Source organism: Mustelus asterias, chromosome 4 (genome assembly GCF_964213995.1).
Source record: "Mustelus asterias chromosome 4, sMusAst1.hap1.1, whole genome shotgun sequence".
Classification (NCBI taxonomy): domain Eukaryota; kingdom Metazoa; phylum Chordata; class Chondrichthyes; order Carcharhiniformes; family Triakidae; genus Mustelus; species Mustelus asterias.
In genome coordinates, this window is record NC_135804.1 from 65,180,105 (window position 1) to 65,205,228 (window position 25,124).

Sequence of the window (25,124 nt, forward strand, 5' to 3'; positions counted from 1 at the left end):
ATTGCCTTAAGTGGAATGGGAAAAAAGTCGTCTTCAGGTTTCATTTATGCGGTCTCAACCAGGCAGGGAAAGGCCTCAAGGAAGAGCTGTGTCATTGCAATAATGCTGTGTTACCACAGTATGGTGGTATGTACTCTACTGGGTGTCATTTTCAGTTGTTTTAAAATTGAAATGGATAGATTCTTGTTAACAGAAAAGTAAGAAGTGATATGGGATGTCTGGTATGTGGAGTTGGACCACAGATTAAGTATGATTTCATTGATTGGCACAACATGTTCGAGAGTGTGGTGGATCATGTAAGTTGAGCATCATGAGAGTCAGTGTCAGAGGAAAGGTGAGTGGGGTATTGCACCGGTCAGTTCCGCTCAGTGTCTGGGAGAATATTTCTACCACAAACAAGGTCACCATACCAGGTTATCCAGTCATGATCACATGTTTGGTTGTGGAAACTTTGCTGCTGTGTCATAGAACATAGAACATAGAACATTACAGCGCAGAACAGGCCCTTCGGCCCACGATGTTGCACCGACCAGTTAAAAAAAAACTGTGACCCTCCAACCTAAACCAATTTCTTTTCGTCCATGAACCTATCTACGGATCTCTTAAACGCCCCCAAACTAGGCGCATTTACTACTGATGCTGGCAGGGCATTCCAATCCCTCACCACCCTCTGGGTAAAGAACCTACCCCTGACATCGGTTCTATAACTACCCCCCCTCAATTTAAAGCCATGCCCCCTCGTGCTGGATTTCTCCATCAGAGGAAAAAGGCTATCACTATCCACCCTATCTAAACCTCTAATCATCTTATATGTTTCAATAAGATCCCCTCTTAGCCGCCGCCTTTCCAGCGAAAACAATCCCAAATCCCTCAGCCTCTCCTCATAGGATCTCCCCTCCATACCAGGCAACATCCTGGTAAACCTCCTCTGCACCCTCTCCAAAGCCTCCACATCCTTCCTGTAATGTGGGGACCAGAACTGCACACAGTACTCCAAGTGCGGCCGCACCAGAGTTGTGTACAGTTGCAACATAACGCTACGACTCCTAAATTCAATCCCCCTACCAATAAACGCCAAGATACCATATGCCTTCTTAACAACCTTATCTACTTGATTCCCAACTTTCAGGGATCTATGCACACATACACCTAGATCCCTCTGCTCCTCCACACTATTCAAAGTCCTCCCGTTAGCCCTATACTCAACACATCTGTTATTCCTACCAAAGTGAATTACCTCACACTTCTCCGCATTAAACTCCATCCGCCACCTCTCGGCCCAACTTTGCAACCTGTCTAAGTCTTCCTGCAAACTACGACACCCTTCCTCACTGTCTACCACACCACCGACTTTGGTGTCATCAGCAAATTTGCTAATCCACCCAACTATACCCTCATCCAGATCATTAATAAATATTACAAACAGCAGTGGCCCCAAAACAGATCCCTGAGGTACACCACTTGTAACCGCACTCCATGATGAATATTTACTATCAACCACCACCCTCTGTTTCCTATCCGCTAGCCAATTCCTGATCCAATTTCCTAGATCACCCCCAATCCCATACATCTGCATTTTCTGCAGAAGCCTACCATGGTGAACCTTATCAAACGCCTTACTAAAATCCATATATACCACGTCCACTGCCTTGCCCCCATCCACCTCCTTGGTCACTTTCTCAAAAAACTCAATAAGGTTAGTAAGGCACGACCTACCTGCCACAAAACCATGCTGACTATCACCTATCAATTCATTACTCTCCAAATAACTATAAATCCTATCCCTTATAATTTTTTCCAACATCTTGCCGACAACAGAAGTGAGACTCACCGGTCTATAACTCCCGGGGAAGTCTCTGTTCCCCTTCTTAAACAATGGGACAACATTCGCTAACCTCCAATCTTCTGGTACTATACCAGAGGCCAACGACGACCTGAAGATCAGAGCCAGAGGCTCTGCAATCACTTCTCTTGCCTCCCAGAGAATCCTTGGATAAATCCCATCCGGACCAGGGGATTTATCTATTTTCAGACCCTCCAGAATATCCTGCACATCCTCCTTATCAACTGTAATACTGTCTATTCTACTCCCTTGCAACCCAGTGTCCTCCTCAGCTATATTCATGTCCCCTTGCGTGAACACCGAAGAGAAATATTGGTTCAATGCTTCACCAATCTCCTCCGGTTCCACACATAACTTCCCTCTGCCATCTATAACTGGCCCTAAACTTGCCCTAACCAACCTTCTGTTCTTGACATACCTATAGAACGCCTTAGGATTCTCTTTAACCCTATCCGCCAAAGTCTTCTCATGTCCCCTTTTAGCCCTTCTAAGCTCGCTCTTCAACTCCCTCTTAGCCAATCTAAAGCTTTCTAGTGCACTACCCGAGTGCTCACGTCTCATCCGAACATAAGCCTCCTTTTTCTTTTTAACCAACAAAGAAACTTTTTTGGTGCACCACGGTTCCCTAGCCCTACCAATTCCTCCTTGCCTGACAGGGACATACCTATCACAGACTCGCAGTAGCTGCTCCTTGAAAAAACTCCACATGTCGGACGTTCCCAGTCCCTGTAATCTCCTAGTCCAACCTATGTTTCCTAATTCTCTCCTAATAGCCTCATAATTACCCTTCCCCCAGCTAAAACCACTGGCCCGAGGTTCATGCCTATCCCTTTCCATCACTAAGGTGAACGTAACCGAATTGTGGTCACTATCACCAAAATGCACACCAACTTCCAAGTCTAGCACCTGGTCTGGCTCATTTCCCAGCACCAGATCCAATATAGCCTCACCTCTAGTTGGCCTGTCTACATACTGAGTCAAAAAACCTTCCTGCACGCTTTGAACAAAAACTGACCCCTCTAACGAGCTAGAGCTATAACAATTCCAGTCAATATTAGTCAAGTTAAAATCCCCCATAACAATTGCCCTATTACTTTCACTCCTAAGCAGGATTGACTCCGCAATCCTTTCCTCAACCTCTCTAGAACTTTTAGGAGGTCTATAAAAGACTCCCAACAGGGTGACCTCTCCTCTCCTATTTCTAATCTCCGCCCATACTACCTCAACAGATAAGTCCTCATCAAACCTCCTCTCTGACACTGTGATACAATCTCTGACCAATAATGCTACCCCTCCCCCTCTTCTACCTCCTTCCCTACTTCGACTAAAACATTTGAACCCCGGGACCTGCAGCATCCATTCCTGCCCCTGCTCTATCCATGTCTCTGAAATAGCCACAACATCGAAGTCCCAGGTGTCTTCTACAATACAACAATAACTGCACTTTAAATCAAAAATGATTGAATGTAAAGCATTTTCAGACACGTGTTCTTTCTTTCACATTAACTGTAGTAATCACTCTGCTTCATCCAGTGATATGTAATCAGAATGTGTCCTGTCTTATGTTACATGTTTATTGCTAGGTACAGGTTCCACTATTGCTTTCATGATTCTGCATTAGATTGAAAGGAAAAAACAATGTAAAAATGCAGGAGTTACCTTGACAGTCAGGAAGGTGAGTTTTCCATACCGCTCATAGAACCCTGCGATCTGGTTATTGTAAATCCATGGTTGGTAGTCCAAGGTTTTCTGGCAGTGAAATGGATCAGTTAGTCAGCTAGTTAATTATTCATTAACAATGACACCTGTCGCTCAAGTCTTACTGAAACTCAAAGGCCTCCACACAGGCTGGAGAAGATATTCCCACATTAGCAACTCACAAGTACCTTGCTCTCAGATACACTTATCTCGGTGTCCCAGAATCCGCCCAGCAGTGTGAGAGGGGTAGTTCACAGATTGTAGGCGGGATTTTCCACCCATACCACAGTGTGTTTTGTGGTGGTGGAAAAGGTCCATCTTTGGCCGATGGCAGAATCTCCCTGTCCCACCCCTGTCATTCGCACCTTCGGCTGCCAGCGGACCCACAAGGCCGGGGGGGGCGGGGGGGTACGGTTGTTGATGGCAGGTCTGTAAAATCCCACTGGTGAGAATGGCTGGGAAATCCTCCCCAGCGTTAGAGAAATGCCGTTGTCAGAGATGGCTTTTCATGCAGATGGGACATTGAAGGGCTGGGTTCATGTGAGGGCCAGGCCTTTGGGGCATCTGGGGTCACAGCACAGTCCCATCTGCAAGGGGTAAACAGATTAACCCTTTAACTAGAATGTTTACCCTACTCCCCCACCATTCCACCTGACGTTGCTGATCATTGTTCAGTTTCAGTCACACAGGCCTAAAGCTTTCCCAAGGCTACCATCCTTTATTTGGCCAGTATGTTGACACTGTCCAGGGCAAAAGAAGCCATCTACCAGATTAAACATTCACTCCCTCCACCATAGGCACATAGTCACTGCAGTGTGAACCATCTACAAAATGCAGTGCAACAACTCACTGAGGCTCCTTCAACAGCATCTTCCAAAACCATGACCTCTAGAAGGACAAGGACAGCTGACCCCACCACCACCTGCAAGCCACACACCATCCTATCTTGTAAATATACTGCCATTCCTTCACTGTCGCTGGGTCAAATTCCTGGAATTAACTCTCTAACAGCACTGTACCTATACCATATGGACTGCAGTGGTGAAAGAAGGCAGCTCTCCAGCACCTGTCCAAGGGCAATTAGGAATGGGTAATAAATGCTGGCTGAGCCAGCAATGCCCAAATCCTATAAATGAATTTAAAAAACTGAAACCTCAGCAGATTCTTCATCATTCATCCCAGCCTTACCCACATCCATACACACACTTTCCAGCCAGGGTCAGTGATCAGCCCCAGGGAAATTCCCACTTATTGCCCACCTTCCATAACTACAAATATTTCCAGTGTCCCCACACCCAGGGCTGGATGGATCAGCTGCCTAACTGAGCACAGAATGTGCCAATAATATTACAACATGAAATGTTTACAGAGTCATGGAGCTTAATGAATCAATATGATATACCTTAGCTCAATTCTGAGTATCGAGTGCTATTCTACATACCTGCTGATTTAGCGACTTCACGAACCAGTTACCACCCAGAAAGTTACAGACCATGTCAGTGTCCCCGTTGTAAACCAGCGCACGGTAACCCTTGCTGAGCAGTTGCAGATAGAAGTCACTCATGGTGTTATAGATACGTTGGTAGTTGTCACTAACCACTCCACTGCAGGGGAGGAGATAGTTTAGCTCAGGTTAGAATAAATACAATAAATGCATCAAATTTAATCCAAGATTTAGTTCATGAGAATAGAAGGACTTGGAATAATCTGCTCGCGGTATAGTGTAGTCAATCTTTTTGGTAAATCAAATTAACTGAGGGACAAATCAAAAGCAGTAGTCCTCAAAAAGAAGGGAAGCACCTGAAACAAAAGAAAGTAGAAAGGAAAATTAAAACATCAAACTAAAATGTGATTAAAGGGGTTGATAATGCACCCCAGACCCTGCAATGCCCAGAGGGTACGGAAGGCCTCAACAGTGCCCCCGGACACCGCATGCTCTCTCTCCAGGGACACCCAGCCGCGAATGTAGCTGCGGTATAGGAGCAGGCAGTTGGGTCAGATGTAGCGTAGTCAAGGTGTTCAAAGTTATAAAGGAATCAATAGGTTTGATTTTTGTTACTCATTGGGATTAAGGGTCAAAGAACAAAGGCAGTTAAATGGAATTGAATTACAGATCAATGATAATCTTATTGAATGACAGAACAGGCTTAAGGGGCTGCATGGCCTCTTGTTAATGCTCATACTGAACGTACCCAATTGTAAAGCCAGGTAATTGGACCACTGCAGTTGCTGATACTTGACTTCATTTTCTCGTACAAACAAGTATAATCTACTTAACCAGTGAGAAAACCACAGTAAATTGTTTTGAAGATTTATACTATCAGTTGGACAGCTATTGCTTGATAATGTCATTGACTGGTCATACACCTCTGCTGGGCTTTTTGTAAATGACACTTTTATTAAGCAAAGGACATTGGCTACTGCAGGTACTATACTGTATTTGTGAAGGACAGAGTCTGCTTTATGGAGACAGTGTGTGGAGCTCTCGGAGATTGGCTGAAACCAGAGAGGTCATGTGACCTGGTATTTGGATATTAAAGATACTGGATTTGAACTAACAGAGACTGGCATTGGGGCAACAACCTTATCCCCATCTCTCTTTTCTCTGGAACTTCTCTCACCAAAGCTGAGCTGTTTGTGATTTGAAAATGCACCAGAACCCACTCATTGCTGTAAGCTGAGGGCTCTCAGAAGAGGATGCTGAATCAACTGTCCCAAAGTGAAAAGAGAACCAATAAGTCACAACTTGCAGCAAGAAACCCACGTACCAGCAGCTCTTGTGGAAAGTGAGCCTTCAGCTATAAAGAAACATCTGGACAATTTGTGAACCTTTTTTTTCTGTCTTTACATTTTATTTGGCCGAGGTTTAATATCTGATACTCTACAAACTGTTAGCTCTCTTTAGCATGCTTGGAGGGTGGTTATGTGTATGTTGGCTTTGGATTAGTGGGTTACTGGGACATATTTGTACATTTTAAACCTTTTGTTAATATTTTCTGCAAACTAACTCTTAATGTAAGGAACCTGGCTGTTTTACACCAAGCTGCATACACACACATTGAAATGGCAATATCACCTTTTTAAATTCAAATTCTGTAAAGCCAATGAAGAGGAGCCAGTTCAGCTCTCCTAACCTGCTCAGAACAATATGTAGATTAAATAGTTTGAATGAGATGATATATTACTATAAACTAAGCCAGACCAGTCATTGAAATATCAAACAGATTCCTGAATGGAGCAGGAGGAAGCTATTCTCCTCTTAGCCTTATCTGTCCCAATCAAAATCGTCCTAGAATCTCTATTCTCTCAAGTTATTTCTCATTCCTGGCAGAATCTATCATGTAGACTCTCTATCCCTTTTATAATATAATAGAGGCCTCAAACTACATAATACTGTAACTGTGGCCCAACCAATGTGACAGATAAATTGATCATTATCTCTTCATTATTTAAAAAATCTAAATTGTGTTGGCTTTTTTATGATTGCTTTATTTATCATTACATAAACTTTCAGAAAATTACATGTTTGAGCTTTTGAAGGTCTCTTCATCCACACCCTTCAATGTGTTTCCGTTAGGTGCACGCTCCCTCACCCTAATTTTTTCCCTTAAACTGATTCCCCTCTCACCTATCCACATCATGTGGAAGTTTCTAGCTTACAACCCATCTACTAGCATTTCTATGTCTTTTTTAGTCATCAACCATTTTCTAAACTTCTCTCTTTTGGGGGATATCAAACTTCAGGATTGTGGAGTAAATTTTCATTTTTGCCCACAAGAGGTAAAGGATCAGCTGTTCAATTTATACCTCTTGGATTTTCATTCCCACTGACCCATATGTAGCAGGTGAAAATCAGGCATTTGATCCACAAACAGCACCATTCACACTATTGAGGTTAGACTGATTCAACAACATGTCTGGTTTATCCCACTCCAGACACACAGCATAAAATCTCAGTCATTGCATACAAGATCAAGTGCTGAAAAATAGGATTAGAATAGATATGTGCTTTTTAGCTGGTGCAGACACGATGGGCCAAAGGGCCTCTTGCTGTGCTATGACATCTCCACGCAGTACTGAGGGAATGCTACCCTGCTGGAAGTTCTGCCAGTCAATGTTGTGTCTTACAGATGCTGCCAGCATGTTCTCTTACCTGCAGAGTTCCCAGGTCTGGACAAAGTCTGGGATGTTCAGGGCTTTTCTCACATCTGCGCGATTCAGCCAGGAAAATGGAGCAGTAGCATTGAAACATGGGGGAACACTGGACTGTGCTGCAGCTGCATTCTGAAAAGAGAAAAGTATTAATAACACACAGCACAGATACACTATGCATGCCAAAAATAACTAGTGTATCACAGGAAGATAAGTGAATTTTTAAAAATATACTGGACACTGGATAATTAGGAATTTGTTTGCAGAAAATATCCATAAGGAAGGTGAATGGACCACCGGTATTTTGTAGAATTGGAATTAAGGATTGGGCACATCTGAATTCAATGGAATGAGAGTGAATGGAAGGGAGCTACTCCATTTGGAGTGAATGGGATTCTATGTGGTGGGAATGAATAGAAAGGGATTGGGAAATAAATTGGAAATAGATGGCATGTACCTCTGGCAGTTCAAACTGGTAAAATTGGAAGAGGTTCTTGATATCTGCGAGGAAGCGGCTGTTCTTTCCTTTAACGCCCCCAGCACAATTCAGGTAAAGCGAGTAGTCATTGAGTCCAATACCGTAGATGCGATTGAAGACTTGTTGGACCTGTAAAGAAAATAAATTTTCACCGACTGTTTTCTCAGGTTATCCAAATGCCCATCAGTTTGTCAACTTTGTGTCGCATCTGTCTCTTTAACTGGGAACACACATCTGGGCTTTATCTATGTCTGAAAATCGATGTATAAAATCTTCCCCAGAATTTATTACAAACATTATGTTTATTTTGGTGTCTTGTTCTGATTAACATATACTTCTGACAGTCACATGCACAAACCCATGAGGACCAGTTGACAAGACTGTTGAAAAACATTATGGGATCCTGAGCTTTATACAGAGGCCAGAAGTGGGAAATTAAGGAAATTGTGCTAAATAAGATGTTAAACTGTCAACTATCCTAGAACAGACAAAATAAGAAAATATTCGATGGTGCTAGTCGAAACAGAGTAGGGGAATTCTCCCCAGTGTTCTGGCCCTCGGGGGAGAGGGTGGCTTAAAGAATGTTAGTGGACTAGTAATCCGGAGACCCAGGGTAAAGCTCAGAGGACCCGGCTTCAAATCTTACCACAGCAGTTGGTAAAATTTGAATTAAATAAAATCTGGAATTGAAATTTAATGATGACCATGAAATCATTGTTGTAAGAATCCATCTAGTTCACTAAAGTTCTTTAGAAACATAGAAAACTACAGCACAAAACAGGCCCTTCAGCCCCACAAGTTGTGCCGAACATATCCCTACCGTTTAGGCCTACCTATAACCCTCCATCCCATTAAGTCCCATGTACTCATCCAGGAGTCTCGTAAAAGACCCTATTGAGTTTGCCTCCACCACCACTGACGGCAGCTGATTCCACTCGCCCACCACCCTCTGTGTGAAAAACTTCCCCCTAACATTTCCCCTGTACCTACACCCCAACACCTTAAACCTGTGTCCTCTCGTAGCAGCCATTTCCACCCTGGGAAAAAGCCTCAGAGTCCACCCGATCTATGCCTCTCAACATCTAATATACCTCTATTAGGTCTCCTCTCATCCTACGTCTCTCCAAGGAGAAAAGACCGAGCTCCCTCAGCCTATCCTCATAAGGCATGCCACTCAATCCAGGCAACATCCTTGTAAATCGCCTCTGCACTCTTTCAATCTTTTCCACATCCTTCCTGTAATGAGGCGACCAGAACTGAGCACAGTACTCCAAGTGGGGTCTGACGAGGGTCTTATAGCGGCATCATTATCCCCGGACTCCTAAACTCAATCCCTCGATTGATAAAGGCCAGCACACCATACACCTTCTGAAGCACCTCCTCCACCTGCGGGGCCGATTTTAGAGTCCTATGGACCCGGACCCCAAGGTCCTTCTGATCCTCTACAGTACTAAGAGTCTTTCCCTTTATATTGTACTCCTTCATCCCATTTGACCTGCCAAAATGGACCACGACGCATTTATCTGGGTTGAAGTCCATCTGCCACTTCTCTGCCCAGTCTTGCATCCTATCTATGTCCCTCTGTAACTTCTGACATCCCTCCAGACTATCCACAACCCCACCAACCTTCGTGTCGTCGGCAAACTTACCAACCCATCCCTCCACTTCCTCGTCCAGGTCATTTATGAAAATGACAAACAGCAAGGGTCCCAGAACAGATCCCTGGGGCACACCACTGGTGACCGACCTCCATTTAGAAAAAGACCCATCTATACACACTCTCCACCTCCTTTGGGCAAGCCAGTTCTGGATCCACAGGGCAGCAGCCCCTTGGATCCCAAGCCCTCACTTTTTCTAGAAGCCTTGCATGAGGAACCTTATCGAATGCCTTGCTAAAATCCATATAAACCACATCTACCGCTTTCCCTTCGTCAATGTGTTTAGTCACATTTTCGAAGAACTCCACCAGGCTCGTAAGGCACGATCTGCCTTTGACAAAGCCATGCTGAGTATTCTTGAGCATACTAAACCTCTCTAAATGCTCATAAATCTTGTCCCTCAGGATCTTCTCCATCAGCTTACCAACCACTGAGGTTAGACTCACCGGTCAGTAATTTCCTGGGCTATCCCTATTCACCTTCTTGAAAATAGGAACCACATCCGCAATCCTCCAATCCTCCGGCACCTCTCCCGTCTCCATCAACGACGCAAAGATCATCGCCAGAGGCTCTGCAATCTCTTCTCTCGTCTCCCACAGTAACCTGGGGTACATCCCATCTGGACCCAGCGACTTATCTATCTTGATGCCATTCAAAGATTCCAGCACAACCTCTTTGTTAAAGCCCACATACTCAATCTTTTCAGTCCACCGCAAGCCCACAGTACATCCACCCATGTCCTTCTCCTCTGTGAAAACAGAGGCAAAATACTCATTAAGCACCTCTGCCATTTCTACTGGTTCCGTACTGATTTTCCCGCCTTCATCTTTTATAGGCCCTATTCCTTCACGTCTCATTCTTTTACTCTTCACATATTTATAGAACGCCTTAGGGTTTTCCTTAATTCTACTTGCCAAGGAAGGGGTCACGAGAAAATCTCCTAATTTCCTTCTTTAGTCACTTCCTACAAGCCGTATACTCATCTAGATCCCTATCTTCGCCAAGCTCTCTGAACCTTTTGTACGCTTTCCTTTTCTTCTCGACTAGGTCCCGCACAGCTTTCGTGCACCACGGTTCCTTTAACCTACCAACTCCTCCCTGTCTGCTCGGAACATTGTCCTGTAGAACCCTAGACAGACATTCCTTGAAAAACTGCCACCTCTCTTCAGTAGATTTTAGGGAAGGAAATCTGTGGTGGTTACCTGGTCTGGCCTACATGTGATTCGAGATCCCAATGTGGTTAACACTTAAATGCCCTCAGAAATAGCCTGGCAAACCACTCCATTCAAGGGTAATCTGGGATGGGCAATAAATGCTGACTCAGTTAGTGACGCCAACATTCCCTGAATGAATTGAAAGCTAGTCTCAGTAACGGACAACAAATGCTGGCTTTGCCAGCAATGCCCAAATCCCATGAAAAAAATTTTTTAAACTCCAATTAGCATCATTTAAACCAAATGTTCTGATATATTACATTGTAAATCGAGGGATCTTGCTGTGTTTGGGATGTTCTGAGATGGTGAAACATACTTTAGAAATACAAGACTTTCATTTGTCCTCAGGGTGTGGAATCAGAGTGAGCAGTGAATGAGGGGAACCTACTGATTCTCGGCAGTAATAGTTGTTGTTGGTGACAAAGTTGCAGTATCCACCTTGGCAGCAGTATGTGTTCAGGTTTTTCCACAATCTGTATCAGGGATGAAAGAGAAGAGAAAATTGTGATTTAAGTCACAACATCTGACCGTGCCTTTTGGGTGTTGAGGGCCAGGCATCCTTATTGTGAAATATCATGAGATAGTTCCTCCCCTTCCCATCACATCCCTTTACCCCAGCCTCCTTGTGTCATTTCATTGGTCCTTCATGAGTTTCTTATCTGCACTGTTTGGAGCCAACAGTTCATTTGTGAGATTATGTAGTGGTAATGTCACTGGACAGGCAATCCATAGACCCAGGCTTGTGCTCTGGGGACACTGGTACAAATGGCAGCTGGTGGAATGGTGACCATAACAAGGGATTAGAGGGTAAATGTGTAGGGATATGGGGGTAGGGCCTGGGTGGGATTGTGGTCAGTGCAGACTCGATGGGCCGAATGGCCTGTTTCTACACTGTAGGGTTTCTATGATTTCTATGAACTGTCATTGATTGTTGTTAAATCCATCTGGTTCACTAATGTCTTGCAAGGAAGGAAATCTTTTTTTCCTTACCTGGTCTGGCCTACATGTAACTCCAGACACACAATAATGTGACTCTTAACTACCCTCTGAAATGGCTGAGCAAGTCACAAGGGCAATTAAGAATGGACAACAAATGCTGGCCCAGCAAGTGATGCCCACATCCCAAGAAAGAAGAAAAATTAGTGATGTTTGTTTTGGTAAATATGTATATATAAACCCATACTTGCAAATATTAGACTATTATTGACACAATTCTAATGCGTTTAATGCACTGTTGTAGACTCCACAGTCATCACCATTGTTTGAAATATGATGTCCCACCATCACCCACAATGTGCAATAAATACCAGTTGGCGCCAATCAATATAGAAACAAACATGTCAAAGACCTGACCATAACTATTAGGAGCTGGAAAAGTCCTGGTGAATTAACCTCAAGGTCACTGACAGAAGCTTGTTCTGTGCCATTGATATTGCCCAATAGTGCAGCCACTGACAAAATGCTACCTCAGACATACAATCTATCAATTCATTCAAAAGGAATATTGAGAATTTGTGCATAAAATACCATTGAGGGAAAGTTTACATGAAATAGTATTCTTTAATCCTATCATTGCCTGTCTGCAAAAGCTACATTTCTGTTATCAATTTTCTCTCTCATGTACTCCTATATCCAAATGTAGAATGTAACATATCTATGTAAACATTTAGCATTGCAATGACACCTTCCTGCCAGTGAAGGTGCTGCCAGCACCATTTTTGGGATGGTGAAATTGCAATGTTAAAAAAATTATGAATGCCGTTTCTATTATACATTCCTATATCTACGTTTATAATGGAAACTAAACAATCTCCTGTGACATTGAACACAAGTCAGAAAGTATCTCAGGTCTATCTCATATTGCCTTCTCTTTGTTCTTGCTTCTTTCTTCTTAACTATTCTTTTTGCTTTTTCCTTTCTAATACAAGGTGCTGTATCAGGGAAAGGAGCCTCTAATGAAGTGGAGATTGTGGAGAAAATGTGTTTCCCCAATCCTCCATCCTATCATGTACTTACACATTCACAATCCTGGTATTGTTCCCAAATCCTTCCTGCAGTTAGTCTATTCCTACTTGCTTCCAAAGGGCAGCTAGAAAAAGGATAGGACCCCCCCCCCCCCCCCCAACTCTCTTCCCTGCCTAGTCTCCTGTGATTTCCAAAGTTCACTCTCTTGTGTTTTCTTTTTCCAAAGTGAACTCTAATCGGAATGAGGAAAGGCTTCCTGTGTTTTTGTCTCTATTTTGCACTTTGTAAACTAGGTATTAGATACTCAACTGGGAGAATAAAACTTAACTCAAAAGAAGTAAGAGCATGAGTTGGCCATTCAGCCCCTCGATACAGCTTCGCAATTCAGTAAAACCAAAGCCAATCAGATCATAGCCCCAATTACACTTTCCCACCTTCACCCATATCCCATGACTCCCATGTTGATTACAATCTGTCTAACTCAGCCTTGAATTTATTGAATGACCCAGCCTCCATAGCTTTCTGGGGAAGAGAATTCTAAAGATTAATGACCCTCTGAGTATAAATTCTTTCTCACACTACCTTCATTGTTCCACAGGAGCAGGCTGAGGGTGGGAGAGTTTGATTCTAGACTTGATTTATTTATTTATTTTTCAGTGATTTTTTGTGTTTAAAATCGGAGGTTTTTTCCGAAACCGGAAGTAGGCCTAGGAGATGCCTGGGAAGGTTTTTGGTGGGTTTAAAAGCAGGCCGCACTTTTGAGCGGGCAGCGTTGTAGCGGGCAGCGGAGTGAACAGGGAGCAGAGTGAGAGCGGTAAGGGCTTAGGGTCTAAGGGCTTAGGCAGAAAGGGTGAGGCGGGGTAAGTTTAATTCGTTTTGTTGTCTCCTCAATTGCAAATCTTAAGTTCAGTCCATGTGGATTCCAAGGAAAAGGGGGAGAAAATAGCTCATTGTTCCATTGGAGCAACTCTATCTGCTAGTGGTAGTGGCAAGGTATCTAGAGGGGATGGGTGTGAAGGCAGTGCAATGTTCCTCTTGCAGTATGTTTGAGGTGAGGGACGCCGTCAGTGTTCCTGCTGATTACACCTGTGGGAAGTGCACCCATCTGCAGCTCCTCCAAAACCGTGTTAGGGAACTGGAGCTGGAGTTGGATGAACTTAGGATCATTAGGGAGGCAGAGGTGGCCATAGACAGAAGCTTTAGGGATACAGTTAGTCCAGGAAAGGAAAATAGATGGGTGACAGTGAGAGAGGCTGGGAGGAAGCAGTCAGTGCAGGGATCCCCTGTGGTCGTTCCCCTTAGCAACAAGTATTCCGCTTTGGATGCATTTGAGGGGGACGACATACCAGTGGTGAGCCGCAGTGGGCAGATCTCCAGCAATGAGTCCGTCCCTGTGGCTCGGGAGGGTAAGGGGGAGAGCGGGAGGGCAATAGTTATTGGGGACTCGTTAGTTAGAGGGATAGATAGGAGGTTCTGTGGCAGCAAAAGAGACTCACGGATGGTATGTTGCCTACCGGATGCCAGGGTCCGTGACGTCTCGGACCGTGTTTTCCGGATTCTTAAGGGGGAGGGGTAACAGTCACAAGTCGTGGTACACATTGGTACCAATGACATAGGTAAGAGAAGGGACGGGGATTTAAAACAGGAATTTAGAGAGCTGGGCTGGAAGCTGAGAGCCAAGACAAAACATGTGGTCATCTCTGGTACGTTGCCGGTGCCACATGATAGCGAGTTGAGGAACAGGGAGAGAGTGCAGTTAAACATGTGGTTGCAGGGATGGTGTAGAAGGGAGGGTTTCAGCTACGTGGATAATTGGAACATATTCTGGGGAAAGTGGGACCTGTACAAACAGGACGGGGTGCACCTGAACCAGAGGGGCACCAATATCCTGGGAGGGAAATTTGCTACGGCTCTTCAGGGGGGTTTAAACTAATTTGTCAGGGGGGTGGGAGAAGGAGTTATAGTCCGGAAGTCAGTGTTGAGGGTAGTGAGGTATTGGGGAAGGTATCAAGGTCAAGGGTGGGTACCAGTCGACAGGAAGGTGGGTTGAAGTGTGTCTAGTTCAATGCAAGGAGCATCCGGAACACGGTAGATGAACTTGGGGCGTGGATTGGTCCTTGGGACTACGATGTTGTGACCATTACGGAGACATGGGTAGACAAGGACAGGAATGGTTGTTGGACATTCCGGGGTATAGATGTTTCAGTAAGTGTGGGGAAGCTGGTAAAAGAGGTGGAGGAGTAGCATTGTTAATCAAGGATAGTTTAACGGCTGCGGAAAGGCACTTCGTGGGGGATCTGCATACTGAGGTAATATGGGCTGAAGTTAGAAATAGGAAAGGAGCGGTCACATTGTTAGGAGTTGTCTATAGGCCCCCAAATAGTAATAGAGATGTGGAGGAAGAAATTGCTAAGCAGATTATGGATAGGTGTGGGAGTCACAGGGTAGTTGTCATGGGGGACTTTAACTTTCCAAATATTGATTGGAACCTTTGTAGGTCAAATAGTTCGGATGGGGCAGTTTTTGTGCAGTGTGTGCAGGAGGGTTTCCTGACACACAATGTGGATAGGCCGACAAGAGGTGGGGCCACATTGGATTTGGTACTGGGAAATGAACCGGGCCAAGTGTTAGATTTGGTTGTGGGAGAACACTTTGGAGATAGTGACCACAATTTAGTGTCTTTTGTTATTGCAATGGAGAGGGATAGGACCGTACGGCAGGGCAAGGTTTATGATTGGGGGAGAGGTAATTATGATGCGATTAGGCAAGAATTAGGGGGCATAAGATGGGAACAGAAACTGTCAGGGAAAAGCACTAATGAAAAGTGGAACTTTTTCAAGGAACAAATACTGTGTGCCCGTGATAGGTATGTCCCTGTCAGGCAGGGAGGAAATGGCCGAGTGAGGGAACCATGGTTCACAAAAGAGGTGGAATGTCTTGTAAAAAGGAAGAGGGAAGCTTATGTAGGGATGAGGAAACAAGGTTCAGATGGCTCGATTGAAGGTTACAAGTTAGCAAGGAATGAGCTGAAAAAGGGGCTTAGGAGAGCTAGGAGGGGGCATGAGAAGTCCTTGGCGGGTCGGATCAAGGAAAACCCCAAGGCTTTTTACTCTGATGTGAGGAATAAAAGAATGACCAGGGTGAGGTTAGGGCCGGCCAAGGACAGTAGTGGGAACTTGTGTATGGAGTCAGTAGAGATAGGAGAGGTGATGAATGAATACTTTTCTTCAGTGTTCACCAAGGAGAGGGGCCATGTTTTTGAGGAAGAGAAGGTGTTACAGGCTAATAGGCTGGAGGAAGTAGATGTTCGGTGGGAGGATGTACTGGCAGTTTTGAATAAACTGAAGGTCGATAAGTCCCCTGGGCCTGATTAAATGTATCCTGGGATTCTTTGGGAGGCAAGGGATGAGATTGCAGAGCCTTTGGCTTTGGTCTTTGGGTCCTCACTGTCCACGGGGATGGTGCCAGAGGACTGGAGAGTGGCGAATGTTGTTCCTCTGTTTAAGAAAGGGAATAGAAATGACCCTGGTAATTATAGGCCGGTTAGTCTTACTTCGGTGGTTGGTAAGTTGATGGAAAAGGTCCTTAGGGATGGGATTTACGACCATTTAGAAAGATGCGGATTAATCCGGGATAGTCAGCATGGATTCGTGAAGAGCAAGTCGTGCCCCACAAATTTGATAGAATTTTTTGAGGAGGTAATCATGTGTTGATGAAGGTAGGGCAGTTGATGTCATATACATGGATTTTAGTAAGGCGTTTGATAAGGTCCCCCATGGTCGACTTATGATGAAAGTAAGGAGGTGTGGGATAGAGGGAAAGTTGGCCGATTAGATAGGTAACTGGCTGTCTGATCGAAGACAGAGGGTGATGGTGGATGGAAAATTTTCAGACTGGAGGCAGGTTGCTAGCGGAGTGCCTCGGATCAGTGCTTGGTCCTCTGCTATTTGTGATTTTTATTAATGACTTAGAGGAGGGGGCTGAAGGGTGGATCAGTAAATTTGCTGATGACACCAAGATTGGTGGATGAGGTGGAGGGCTGTTGTAGACTTCAAAGAGACATAGATAGGATGCAAAGCTGGACTGAAAAATGGCAGATGGAGTTTAACCCTGATAAATGTGAGGTGATTCATTTTGGTAGGACAAATTTTAATGTGGATTACAGGGTCAAAGGTAGGGTTCTGAAGACTGTGGAGGAACAGAGAGATCTTGGGGTCCATATCCACAGATCTCTGAAGGTTACCACTCAAATGGATAGAGCCGTGAAGAAGGCCTATAGTGTGTTAGCTTTTATTAACAGGGGTTTGGAGTTTAAGAGCCGTGGGGTTATGCTGCAACTGTACAGGACCTTGGTGAGACCACATTTGGAATATTGTGTGCAGTTCTGGTCACCTCACTATAAGAAGGATGTGGAAGCGCTGGGGGGAGTGCAGAAGAGATTTACCAGGATGCTGCCTGGTTTGGAGGGTAGGTCTTATGAGGAAAGGTTGAGGGAGCTAGGGCTGTTCTCTCTGGAGCGGAGGAGGTTGAGGGGAGACTTAATAGAGGTTTATAAAATGATGAAGGCGATAGAGTGAATGTTCAAAGACTATTTCCTCGGGTGGATGGAGCTATTACAAGGGGCATGGTGGGAGATATAGGAAGGATGTCCGAGGTAGGTTCTTTACTCAGAGAGTGGTTGGGGTGTGGAATGGACTGCCTATAGTGATAGTGGAGTCAGACACTTTAGGAACATTTAAGCGGTTATTGGATAGGCACATGAGGCACACCAGGATGATAGGGAGTGGGATAGCTTGATCTTGGTTTCAGATAAAGCTCAGCACAACATCGTGGGCCGAAGGGCCTGTTCTGTGCTGTACTGTTCTATGTTCTATGATCTATGTTCTACCTTAAATAGGACAATAGTTTATTGCGAAACTGTGTCGCTGCTTCAAGATTCCTCCATGAGCAATCTTTGTATCTACTCTGTCCCTACTCTGAACCTTGAAAGTTTTAATAAGGTCACTGCTTGTCATGGTAGCCTGGCTGCTTCAATAGGTATAGGTTATCCAACATTAAGCCCTAGACTGTGCAACATTTAGGGGTGAGTGAGGATGATGCCCCTTTTAGCCCAACCTCGCGCTGTGATTAAATACACTCGGTTTGGAAGTTCAAACAGAATACCCACGTGTCCCCAAAGAGTCCATGGTAATATCCAAAATAGACGAGTGACTGGTCATTAAAATACGTGCTGCTCAATCCGTTCCCGACTGCAAACCCCTGGAACACAGAATGTAACATCACCACAAGAAGCTGGGCTCCTGCCACCCCCCATGTTTCACTTGAAGGATAATGGGGCCAATGTTCCCTCCACCCACAGCAGTGATGTGCCTGAAACAGCTACCACTAGGAATTGGACAGTGCTGCTGTGCATCAAATCACTGAGGTGTACTGCAGCTTATACCAGTAGCTCAATGGTTATCATTCTCACCCCTGAACCAGGAGGTTGTATTTGAATCCCACTCGAAAAACTGGAGGACGTCAGTTCAGCCTGGCACTTCAGTGCAGTACTGCCAAAGTGCCTCATTGTCAGATGTACTGTTTTTTTGATGAGACATTAAGCATTGCCATCTCAGATGGAGACTGAAGCTTTCCTGGCACTATATCAAAGAACAGCTAGGTAATCCTTCCTTGTGTCCTGGCCAGATTTTATCTCATCAACATCAGAAAAACAGGTTATTGCTGGTTGTGTGAACTGGTTGTGTCCAAATTGGCAGCCATGTTTTCTAAATTACAACAATGATTATACTTCAAATGTACTTCATTGGTTGAGAGACTGTTTGGGACGTTGTGATAAAATGCTGTATTAAATTACTCTCTCACACCCTTTGTTAAGTGCTTCAATCCCATGTGTGGGGAGAGGCAGCATTCCAGATTCCAATCGGGACAATCCACCCAATTAATAACAAGTAGAGGGAGGATCATGGGGCCAGGAAGAGGCTGACCAGTGCCCAGAACAGAAATGCAAATACCTTTAAGTTAATCTTGGCTGGACCATTGGCGATTTTCAGACTCAGGCTCGGCACATAGACGCCCCCATAACTTTCACCAGTGACATAGAAGTCATTACTCATGAGGCTGGGAAACTTTCTGAAGAAATCTTGCAGGGCCAGGTAGTTGCTCTCTGCGACCTGTCAAAGAGGGGTGGGTGAATATGAGATTGAGATTGGGGTTAGTGCTGTGCTTCCTGTGGGGTGACAGACTCACAGAGAACCTGCCAGCTGAAGTCATTGACATGATTGGGCTCAGGTTTGCTGGCTGCCCTGAAAGCTTTGAGATGGAATTTATTCATAATATCCAAAGCAATTCTGAAGTTAGCTGGGGCTCACTGGGTAGTTCCTACACCTCAAGAGTCAGAAAGCTGTGGGTTCAAATCCCAGTTAAGACACTTCAGCATACAATCCAGTTAATCCCCACTGCTGGTATTAAAATTGTGTGCAGTCAGATGTGTTGTCTTTCAGATGAGACACTAAACCAAAGTGCCAAATGCTTAAAGGCAAATGGCACTATTATAAAGACAACTCAGGAATTCTTGCCAGTGATCTACTGTTTGTGGGATCATGCTGTGCTTAGCCTCAGCTCCCATGTTTCCGACAAGAGTACTACCCTTCAGAAATAGTTGATTGGTTCTGAAGTGGTTTGGGATACCCAAAGGTTGTGAAAGGCGCTATTGGAATACAAGTTTTTTTTTGACTCAATAATCAAATTGCTCTTGGCTACAGAATACAACATATGAAATCCTGGCGATCTGATGTCTTTGAGTTGTTCAGATACCAGAGGGGCTTCTGACACTATTACCAAACAAGTGATCAGACTACAAAGTGGGAAGGTATCAAATACATCGGGAGGAGAATTGAAAATTGATAAAACTTAAGAAAGCAAAAAAATGTTTTTGTGAATGGAGTTGGATCAGAGTGGAAAAGGATCATGATTGAGTGCCACAGGGAGCATTGCTGAGGGCACATTATTAGATGGAGGAAGAAAATGAAATTGTCTTTGTTTGCTGATGACTCCAAACAGTAGTAAAGAAACAAGTGCACAGGAAAATGGATTGTTTTGAGAAAGTTTGTAATAGATGACAAATGTTAGTTAGGAATTGGAAATTATTAGTGTGAACATAAATTAAATAACTTTGCTACATGATAGAATATAGAGTGAAATGGGGCAATGATGTGGAGTTCACTGAAACTAACAGCATTGTTATCGGCAGCAGTAAGCCAAAATTTGAGAAGTGTTACACAGGAATATAAGGCAAATCATGTAGACTACAGAAATACATATAATACTGGTAGCTGTGCTATAGAATAAAAAAATAAATTCAACACTGATACAAGTTCTGGAACCAGTGAGTATTTAAAGAGGGAAGATGCACAGTCAGCTTAGTTTAAATACTTCATGAAGATGGTGGTGAACATTTGAAATGGGCTGTTGAGAGAAAGGAAATAGGAAAGGAGAGAATTTGATAGATATTTGAGCAGCGACTGATCGCAGAGTATCAAATTTTGGGAGTGTTGAGATAAACAATGTTTTTTCTGTTCCTTCTTTTGTCCAACATTCAGAGCTTTCCATTGATAAATGAAAGATTCCAAAGTGAATTTATTAAAATTCAGGGATAAGAGGAGAGGGTTAATTCTGTCACCAGACTGCAGTCACAGTGCCAGAGACAGGAGTTCTCTCTGCTTCTTATTTACTTAATGATTATATCCTTCAAGTATTTTTGATATTGCGATGGTCCGGTTACCTAAACTATTTCACACTGCCAGTTTAGTTTCGATCCTGGGACACTGGGTCCACAAGCAGACACCTGGATTATCAGAGCAAAACCCGACTCCCTTTCCCAGTGGGAACACTGAGCCAAGAGTTGGTGTTTCAGATTCCAGTGGAGCAAGTGCAGTGTAAGCCCTGCAAAGAACAAAGAACAAAGAACAATACAGCACAGGAACAGGCCCTTCGGCCCTCCAAGCCCGCGCCGCTCCCCGGTCCAGGATTGAATCCTGAATCCAGGATCCCCGCCCAATTTTCCAGCCTATCTACATCCTAATATCCTATCCACCGAGCTGTCCCTCACAGCTATGATGCTTTGTTCATCACAACCTATTAACTCACCCCCACCCCCCCATTCCAGACCATGTGATCTCCAGGGAGAGGCGAAAACCCAGAGTGAAAACCCCAGGGCCAATATGGGGAAAAAAAAATCTGGGAAATTCCTCTCCGACCCCCTGAGGCGATCGAAACGAGTCCAGGAGATCACACTGCTTCCCAACCCTATTCATTTCCACTTCTGCTTTACGAACACCATCTGAATTCCCTGCCCCCGAGACAGGTTCCCAACTATCCGCAGTCTCGCTCTGTACTGGCACCAGCAAGATAATCATAGAATGAAGCCTTGAAACGAGAAACAAAGAACAATTAGCCCGCGCCGCTCCCTGGTCCAAACTAGACCACTCTTTTGTATCCCTCCATTCCCACTCCGTTCATATAGCTGTCTAGATAAGTCTTAAACGTTCCCAGTGTGTCCGCCTCCACCACCTTGCCCGGCAACACATTCCAGGCCCCCACGACCCTCTGTGTAAAATATGTCCTTCTGATATCTGTGTTAAACCTCCCCCCCTTCACCTTGAACCTATGACCCCTCGTGAACGTCACCACCGACCCGGGGAAAAGCTTCCCACCGTTCACCCTATCTATGCCTTTCATAATTTTATACACCTCTATTAAGTCTCCCCTCATCCTCCGTCTTTCCAAGGAGAACAACCCCAGTTTCCCCAATCTCTCCTCATAACTAAGCCCCTCCATACCAGGCAACATCCTGGTAAACCTCCTCTGTACTCTCTCTAAAGCCTCCACGTCCTTCTGGTAGTGTGGCGACCAGAACTGGACGCAGTATTCCAAATGTGGCCGAACCAACGTTCTATACATCTGCAACATCAGACCCCAACTTTTATACTCTATGCCCCGTCCTATAAAGGCAAGCATGCCATATGCCTTCTTCACCACCTTCTCCACCTGTGACGTCACCTTCAAAGATCTGTGGACTTGCACACCCAGGTCCCTCTGCGTCTCTACACCCTTTATGGTTCTTCCATTTATCGTGTAGCTCCTCCCTACATTATTCCCACCAAAATGCATCACTTCGCATTTATCAGGATTGAACTCCATCTGCCATTTCTTTGCCCAAATTTCCAGCCTATCTATATCCTTCTGTAGCCTCTGACAATGTTCCTCACTATCTGCAAGTCCTGCCAGTTTTGTGTCGTCCGCAAACTTACTGATCACCCCAGTTACTCCTTCTTCCAGATCATTTATATAAATCACAAACAGCAGAGGTCCCAATACAGAGCCCTGCGGAACACCACTAGTCACAGGCCTCCAGCCGGAAAAAGACCCTTCCACTACCACCCTATGTCTTCTATGACCAAGCCAGTTCTCCACCCATCTAGCCACCTCCCCGTTTATCCCATGAGATCCAACCTTTTTCACTAGCCTACCATGAGGGACTTTGTCAAACGCTTTACTAAAGTCCATATAGACAACATCCACGGCCCTTCCTTCGTCAACCATTCTGGTCACTTCTTCAAAAAACACCACCAGATTAGTGAGGCATGACCTCCCTCTCACAAAACCATGCTGACTATCGTTAATGAGTTTATTCCTTTCTAAATGCGCATACATCCTATCTCTAAGAATCTTCTCCAACAACTTCCCCACCACGGACGTCAAGCTCACCGGCCTATAATTACCCGGGTTATCCTTCCTACCCTTCTTAAATAACGGGACCACATTAGCTATCCTCCAATCCTCTGGGACCTCACCTGCGTCCAGTGACGAGACAAAGATTTGCGTCAGAGGCCCAACGATTTCACCTCTCGTCTCCCTGAGCAGCCTTGGATAGATTCCATCAGGCCCTGGGGATTTGTCAGTCTTTATATTCTCTAACAAACCTAACACTTCCTCCTTTGTAATGGAGATTTTCTCCAACGGTTCAACACTCCCCTCCGAGACACTCCCAGTCAACACATCCCTCTCCTTTGTGAATACCGACGCAAAGTATTCATTTAGGATCTCCCCTACTTCTTTGGGCTCCAAGCATAAGTCCCCACTTTTGTCCCTGAGAGGTCCGATTTTTTCCCTAACAACCCTTTTGTTCCTAACGTATGAATAAAATGCCTTGGGATTCTCCTTAATCCTGTCTGCCAAGAACATTTCGTGACCCCTTTTTGCTCTTCTAATTCCCCGTTTGAGTACTTTCCTACTTTCTTTGTACTCCTCCAGAGCTCCCTCCATTTTTAGCTGCTTGGACCTAACATACGCCTCTCTTTTCTTTTTGACCAGTCCCTCAATTTCCCTGGTGATCCACGGTTCTCTAATCCTACCCTTCCTATCCTTTTTTACAGGCACATGCTTGTCCTGTAGCCCTAACAACCGTTCCTTAAAAGACTGCCACATACCAGATGTGGATTTACCCTCAAACAGCCTCTCCCAATCAAGAGCTGCCAATTTCTGCCTGATCCCACTAAAGTTAGCCTTCCCCCAATCCAACACCTTACCCTTGGGACACCACTCATCCTTTTCCATCACTATCCTAAAGCTAACAGAATTGTGGTCACTATTTGCCACATGTTCCCCTACCAAAACTTTGAAGACCTGACCGGGCTCATTCCCCAGTACCAGGTCCAGTATAGCCCCCTCTCTAGTCGGGCTGTCTACATATTGTTCCAACGAACCCTCCTGTACACATTTTACAAATTCCTCCCCATCCAGAGTCCCTGCCCTCAGCGATTTCCAGTCTATACCAGGGAAATTGAAGTCTCCCACTACAACAACCCTATATTTCCTGCACCTATCCAGTATCTCCTGACATATCCATTCTTCTACTTCCCTTGGGCTGTTGGGGGGCCTGTAGTACACCCCCAACATAGTGACTGCGCCTTTCCTGTTTCTAAGCTCCACTGCAGTGTGAGAGAAGCACCTATACTTTATATAGAGAGAGAGAGAGAGACAGCCCAGTCAGGAAATACATCCAGTTGAGAAGCAAGGAAAGTCCTGCCTATGCAATGGTGCACAGAAAGATAACATATTCACCTACACAGCAACTGTCATCACTTATCAATAGATAGCTCATTGCGTGATGGGTAAAGATTTTTTATTTAATTTATTATTGTCACATGTATGAGTATACAGTGAAAAATATTGTTTCTTGTGTTATACAGGCTAAGCATACCGTTCATAGAGAAGGAAGGGAGAGGTGCAGAATGTAGTGTTACATTCATAGCTAGGGTGTAGAGAAAGATCCATGTAATATAAGGTAAGTCCATTCAAAAGTCTGATGGCAGCAGGGAAGAAGCTGTTCTTTAGTCAGTTGGTATGTGACTTCAGACTTTTGTATCTTTTTTCCAATTGAAGAAGGTGGAAGAGAGTATGTCCAGGGTGCATGTGGTCCTTGATTATGCAGGCTGCTTTTCTGAGGCAGCAGGAAATATAGACAGAGTCATAAGAACATAAGAAATAGGAGCAGGAATAGGCCATCTAGCCCCTCAAGCCTGCTCTGCCATTCAATAAGATCATGGCTGATCTGATAGTGGGTTCAGTTCCACTTATCCGCCAGCTCCACATAGCCCTTAATTCCCTTAATGGTTAAAAATCTATCTGTGTCTTAAACACATTTAACGAGGTAGCCTCTACTACTTCATTGGGCAGAGAATTCCAAAGATTCACTACCCTCTGGGAGAAGAAGTTCCTCCTCAACTCTGTTCTAAATTGACTCCCCCGTATTTTGAGGCTATGCCCCCTAGTTCTTGTTTCCATTGTAAGTGGAAATAACCTTGCTGCTTCTACCCTGTCTAGCCCCTTCATTATCTTATATGTCTCTATAAGATCTCCCCTCAACCTTCTAAACTCCAATGAGTACAGGCCCAGTCTACTCAATCTCTCCTCATAAGCTAACCCCCTCATCTCTGAAATCAACCTGGTGAACCTTCTCTGTACCCCCTCCAAAACTAATATATCCTTTCTTAAATAAGGGGACCAAAATTGTACACAGTACTCTAGGTACGGCCTCACCAGTACCCTGTACAGTT

At 44.6% G+C, this 25,124-nt stretch overlaps 1 protein-coding gene across 1 annotated transcript in view; it reads right to left on the reverse strand.

The window, feature by feature from the left end:
* LOC144492305 (lysosomal protective protein-like) overlaps positions 1–25,124 on the reverse strand; it is a 40,049-nt gene that overhangs the window by 2,688 nt on the left and 12,237 nt on the right. Inside the window, exons 4-10 of the mRNA XM_078210294.1 lie at positions 19,020–19,178; positions 18,176–18,267; positions 11,432–11,516; positions 8,151–8,300; positions 7,695–7,825; positions 4,983–5,145; positions 3,503–3,592 (exon numbers count right to left, since the gene is read on the reverse strand). Of these exons, the coding sequence (XP_078066420.1) occupies positions 3,503–3,592; positions 4,983–5,145; positions 7,695–7,825; positions 8,151–8,300; positions 11,432–11,516; positions 18,176–18,267; positions 19,020–19,178 (870 nt within the window). The remainder of the gene's footprint in view (positions 1–3,502; positions 3,593–4,982; positions 5,146–7,694; positions 7,826–8,150; positions 8,301–11,431; positions 11,517–18,175; positions 18,268–19,019; positions 19,179–25,124) is intronic.